The following is a 6,000-nucleotide window of genomic DNA, read 5'->3' on the forward strand; positions in this document are numbered from 1 at the left end:
ACTCTTCAGTCAGTCCGGGAATGGACTTGGACCTGTGAGTTAATAATGGAATCCAAAGGGGGACATCCTGGAGTTTACAGATGATTCCCCTCACTGATTTTTAAAGTAGATCTTACCGATTCCCCTCTGAAAGGGGAGGTAGTACGCAACGCCATACCAGAGTTGCGTCAGGTTCAGGGCATTGTCCTGCTGTCCCTGTTAAAAAAAAAGAAAGAAAACTAAGATTTCTACTTACGAAGTTGAACTACAGGATGGAATCTCTCAAGCCAGGGAGCTCCAGCACGTAAAGGTAGAAAAGGGTTTAGATTAATTTTTCTCCGCATTCAGCTTACCTGGGTTGATGTCCAGGATTGTCTTTGCCATTTCACCGGAGTGATGGCAGTATGATGGGTTTCTTTCAGTAGTAGGAGCCATTGTTATTCTGTACTCAGACGCTCTCCGGATTAAGGCGAGGTCAAGAAACAAGTGGTGCAAATCGTTGTTTCTCTCTGACTGTTCTTCAACACAGGGGAAGGCTGTTGTTCCCAATGACGGAGATGTCGGAGGTGGGTATCAGAGTAGATACTGAACGGTTGAAGTTCTGTGTGTTCCTGTGGAAAGAGGTCTGAGGATCCGGAGTCGGATCAGATTTGCAGTGACAAACCATCAATATGTTCCATTGATGAAGAAGATGGGTGCGGCCTAAGTGGCCTTTTTCGGTGAGCAGGTCAAATGCCAGAGTGGTTTTCACGGGGCCAGTTGGAAATGTGGTCCGGTTCTCACCTGCACAGGCGCCGGAATATAATCCTAATGGCCAGGATATCGCTCCTGTGGTGTCTGCTCAGTTCTCACCTCCTAGAGGGAGGAAGGTTCAGAATCCAGGATGAGATCCTGGTGTCCATGCATGCAGATCTCCGAGACTGGGGAGCAGCCCTTGCAAGGGAAGTATTTCCAGAGGAAAAGGTCAAGCTGGGAAGTTTGTCTGCAATAAGCTTTCTTGAATTAAGAGCTATTTTCAATGAACATATGCTTCGTGATCTGCCCGTGTTAATTCTGTCGGACGACTTGACAGCAGTGGTGTAAGTAAGCCGCTAGGGCGGAACAAGGAGCAAAGCGGCCCATTCCACTAGGAAGGTGGGCTCTTCTTGGGCGGCTACCCGAGGCATCTCGCCACTACAGTTGTGCCGAGCAGCTACTTGGTCGGGTTCATACACTTTTGCAAAATTCTACGAGTTTGATACCCTGGCTGATGAGGACCTCGCGTTTGCTCAATCGGTGCTGCAGAGTCATCCGCACTCTCCAGCCCGTTTGGGAGCTTTGGTATAAACCCCATGGTCCTTACGGAGACCCCAGCATCCTCTAGGACGTAAGAGAAAATAAGATTTTAAACCTACCGGTAAATCTTTTTCTCCTAGTCTGTAGAGGATGCTGGGTGCCGGTCCCAGTGCGGACTATTTCTGCAAGACTTGTATATAGTTGTTGCTTACATAAGGGTTATGTTACAGTTGGAATCGGTCTTTGACTGATACTGTTTTGTTCATACTGGTAACTGGTTGTGTAGTATATTCCAGGTTATATGGTATGATTGGTGTGGGCTGGTATGAATCTTGCCCTTAGATTAACAAAATCCTTTCCTCATATTGTCCATCTCCCCTGGGCAGTTTCTCTAACTGAGGTCTGGAGGAGGGGCATAGAGGGAGGAGCCAGTGCACACCCATACCAAAACTTCTTTAGAGTGCCCATATCTCCTGCGGAGCCCGTCTATACCCCATGGTCCTTACAGAGTCCCCAGCATCCTCTACGGACTAGGAGAAAAAGATTTACCGGTAGGTTTAAAATCTTATTTTTATATACTAACAGGGGTGTCATGTGTGGTACATCCCTGCAAAGGCAGATCCAATCTCTTTCTCATCAGACTCTGCTGTCTTCCCTGCACTCTCTCTCAGATGTTCACTGCTGCCAGTAGCACATGTATGAGAAGCAGAAGTATGGCGGCAGCTGTATAGATCCTGATATGTAATTCTCTGTATCATACTTACCGTACTCACATCATCCTTATTACTATTGAGAGAATAGAGGTAAGACACTGATGATAGGGGTGTAACAGTGGATTATAACCTAGCAGATGATGATGATGATGATGATGATGATTGCAGTGTATCATATGGTGTATTGCATGTAAAGTACCTTGTTCCACACCTACTCTGCTGTAGCAATATACCTTATATAAGGGTGAGTAACACATGTACAGGCTTACCAGCGTATGAGCACACACATAAAGGAATGCTACCTTACCAATGCTTCCAGGAGTAATGTTAGGAGACATTTCTCTGATCCATCAGCTCATATGACTGATATTATTGTTCATCTAGAATCTCCAATTTATACGATATGTTCCCCATCCATAGTTTTACATTGGTGCTGACATAGGACTTGGCGAGTGACTACATCTCCATTTATACTTCATGGTTAGTTACCAGTACAAGAGAGAGATATATCTAAGTCTTATTATAATATTACATTTGTTATTGTGAGTGTTCTCAGGAGGGAGGACACAATGATATAAAGCCTTCATTAAAGTTATGTTTTATTATACACACACATTTACAATTAAGTGTCCCAGAGAGTCGTCTTCTCCTATTGTTTACAAGATTAATATTGTTACAGAAAATGTCACATTTCCATAATGTATTTTATTTCCAGCAGATGGACACACAAGCAAGAATATCTCAGAAGGACATCTAATGTTATCCCCGGATTGTGACATAAAAGATAATGACAGTAGACAGGATTCTCCAGGAGCTAACCCCATTACCCCAATTATACATCCAGCTCTTTCAGCTGGTACCTCTGATCCTGGGAAATGTTCTCCTGATCACTCTGATATTGGTGCATCTGTTACAGCTTGGAGAGTAGATACAGTGTTTCCGTGTTCTATAGATGCCAAATGTTTTACACAGAACACAAAGCTTATTACCCATCAGCCAGCTAATGCAGGGGAGAGGCCATTTCCATGTTCTGAGTGTGGGAAATGTTTTACATACAAATCAGCTCTTGTTATACATCAGAGAAGACACACAGGTGAGAAGCCATTTCCATGTTCTGACTGTGGAAAATGTTTTGCATGGAAATCACAACTTGTTACACATCAGCAAAGTCACACAGGTGAGAAACCATTTCCATGTTCTGAGTGTGGGAAATGTTTTACATGGAAATCACAACTTGTTACACATCAGCAAAGTCACACAGGTGAGAAACCATTTCCATGTTCTGAGTGTGGGAAATGTTTTACATGGAAATCACAACTTGTTACACATCAGCAAAGTCACACAGGTGAGAAGCCATTTCCATGCTCTGAGTGTGGGAAATGTTTTGCACAGAAATCAGATCTTGTTAAACATGAGAGAAGTCACACAGGTGAGAAGCCTTTTTCTTGCTCTGAGTGTGGGAAATGTTTTACACAGAAATCACAACTTGTTACACATCAGCAAAGTCACACAGGTGAGAATCCATTTCCATGCTCTGAGTGTGGGAAAGGTTTTGCACAGAAATCAGATCTTGATAAACATCAGAGAATTCACACAGGTGAGAAGCCATTTCCATGCTCTGAGTGTGGGAAATGTTTTGCACGCACATCAGCTCTTCTTATACATCACAGAAGTCACACTGGTGAAAAGCCATTTCCATGCTCTGAGTGTGGGAAATGTTTTGCACAGAAATCAGATCTTGTTAAACATCAGAGAAGTCACACAGGTGAGAAGCCTTTTTCTTGCTCTGAGTGTGGGAAATGTTTTACACAGAAATTACATCTTGTTACACATCAGATAAGTCACACAGGTGAGAAACCATTTCCATGTTCTGAGTGTGGGAAATGTTTTACATGGAAATCAGAACTTGTTATACATCAGAGAAGTCACACAGGTGAGAAACCATTTCCATGCTCTGAGTGTGGGAAATGTTTTGCATACAAATCAGATCTTGTTAAACATCAGAGAAGTCACACAGGTGAGAAGCCTTTTTCTTGCTCTGAGTGTGGGAAATGTTTTACACGGAAATTACATCTTGTTACACATCAGATAAGTCACACAGGTGAGAAACCATTTCCATGTTCTGAGTGTGGGAAATGTTTTACATGGAAATCAGAACTTGTTATACATCAGAGAAGTCACACAGGTGAGAAACCATTTCCATGCTCTGAGTGTGGGAAATGTTTTGCATACAAATCAGATCTTGTTAAACATCAGAGAAGTCACACAGGCGAGAAGCCTTTTTCTTGCTCTGAGTGTGCGAAATGTTTTACACGGAAATCACAACTTGTTATACATCACAGAAGTCACACAGGTGAGATCCCATTTCCATGTTCTGAGTGTGGGAAATGTTTTGCACAAAAATCAGATCTTGTTAAACATCAGAGAATTCACACAGGTGAGAAGCCATTTCCATGCTCTGAGTGTGGGAAATGTTTTGCATACAAATCAGATCTTGTTAAACATCAGAGAAGTCACACAGGTGAGAAGCCTTTTTCTTGCTCTGAGTGTGGGAAATGTTTTACACAGAAATCACAACTTGTTACACATCACAGAAGTCACACAGGTGAGAAGCCATTTTAATCTTCTGGAGTATACTTATTGCCATGCGTTGTTCTTCAAGTTTCTTATCCTATCTCCTATGCTTTTTGCAATAATACATGCTACCGCAGGGTGAAATAATCAGATGTCATGCCCTCATCTACCACTGCTATGCAGCTCTGTATTTTGCTCTGGGTACTGAGAACCCAGTACCAATCCTAAATGTCTAGCTGATCTCCAAGTGTGGGTGATGCCAGTTGGCTGTGACTCAGTCCTGGTGAAACAGGTCCTTATGATAGAAGCTCACCAACAAAGGGCAGGGCTACAGCTCAACTTTGCGAACCTACCAGGCTTGCGCTTGGGGGTTCAGAGTTACAAAATGCTGATATGTGAGTCATTCCGATTTCGATTGTTGACAATTTTCGCTATGCTGCGATTAGTTGCAAATTGCGCATGTGGAAGGCACGCAGGGCGCATGCGCTTAGTTATTTAACACAGAACTTAGCAGTTTTGCTGTGGCTTCTGCAGCGCTTTTCAGTCGCACTGGTGTTCGGTAAATGATTGACAGGAAAGGGGTGTTTCTGGGCGCAAGTCTGCGTTTTTCCGGCGCTTGCAAAAAAAGCAGACGTTTCAGGGAAAAACGCGGGCCGAACGCAGGGCGTGTTTGTGACATCAAACCAGGAACTAAACAGACTGAGCTGATCGCAATTCGTGAGTAGGTCCACAGCTACTCAGAAACTGCAAAGAATTATTTAGTAGCAATTCTGCTACTCTTTTGTTTGCAATTCTGCTAAGCTAAGATACACTCCCAGAGGGCGGCGGCCTAGCGTGTGCAATGCTGCTAAAAGCAGCTTGCGAGCAAACAACTCGGAATGAGAGCCCATGTGCGGAATCTTGGTGTCCTGGGTGGTGGAGTGACACTTAGACATCAGGTATCAGCTACAATCAGTTCCTCATGTGTGGACCATAGCCAAACTCCAGCACTTATTTCCCCTCAGAAGATCTACCTAGTCATACATGTACTTGTATTATCCCACTTTGGGGGTCATTCCGACCTGATCGCTCACTGCAGTTTGTCGCAGCGATCGGGTCGGAACTGCGCTGGCGCATGCCAGTCATCGTTGCCTAGCAATCGTCTCTGAGACAGAGGGAGGGGGCTGGACGGTGGCCAACGCAGGCGTGGCTGGACTGTTGGGGGTGCGGGCCATGGCGGCAGTGAAGAACAACTCCCGGCCAGCCGCAGGAGCTGCACTGGTTGGGAGTTACTCCAGAAATATAAAAGCATCGCCGCTGTGTAATGCTTTTGTATTTGGTGGGGGAGGCACTGACCTGCAGGGCGGACTAGCCCTGTGCTGGGTGTTTCCCCTGCATGTCAGGGAAGATGATTGTAGCTACGATCAACTCAGATAGCTCGTAGCTACGATCAACTCGGAATGACCCCCATAGACTACTG

General features: G+C 44.5%; 1 protein-coding gene across 1 annotated transcript in view; it reads left to right on the forward strand.

Moving 5' to 3' along the window:
• LOC135035818 (oocyte zinc finger protein XlCOF6-like) overlaps window positions 1-4,873 on the forward strand; it is a 238,389-nt gene extending 233,516 nt beyond the window's left edge. Inside the window, exon 3 of the mRNA XM_063954372.1 lies at window positions 2,683-4,873. Within this exon, the coding sequence (XP_063810442.1) occupies window positions 2,683-4,589 (1,907 nt within the window). The 3' untranslated portion in view covers window positions 4,590-4,873. The remainder of the gene's footprint in view (window positions 1-2,682) is intronic.
• The last annotated feature ends 1,127 nt before the right edge of the window (window positions 4,874-6,000 follow it).

Source organism: Pseudophryne corroboree, unplaced genomic scaffold (genome assembly GCF_028390025.1).
Source record: "Pseudophryne corroboree isolate aPseCor3 unplaced genomic scaffold, aPseCor3.hap2 scaffold_613, whole genome shotgun sequence".
In the NCBI taxonomy this organism is placed as follows: Eukaryota; Metazoa; Chordata; class Amphibia; order Anura; family Myobatrachidae; genus Pseudophryne; species Pseudophryne corroboree.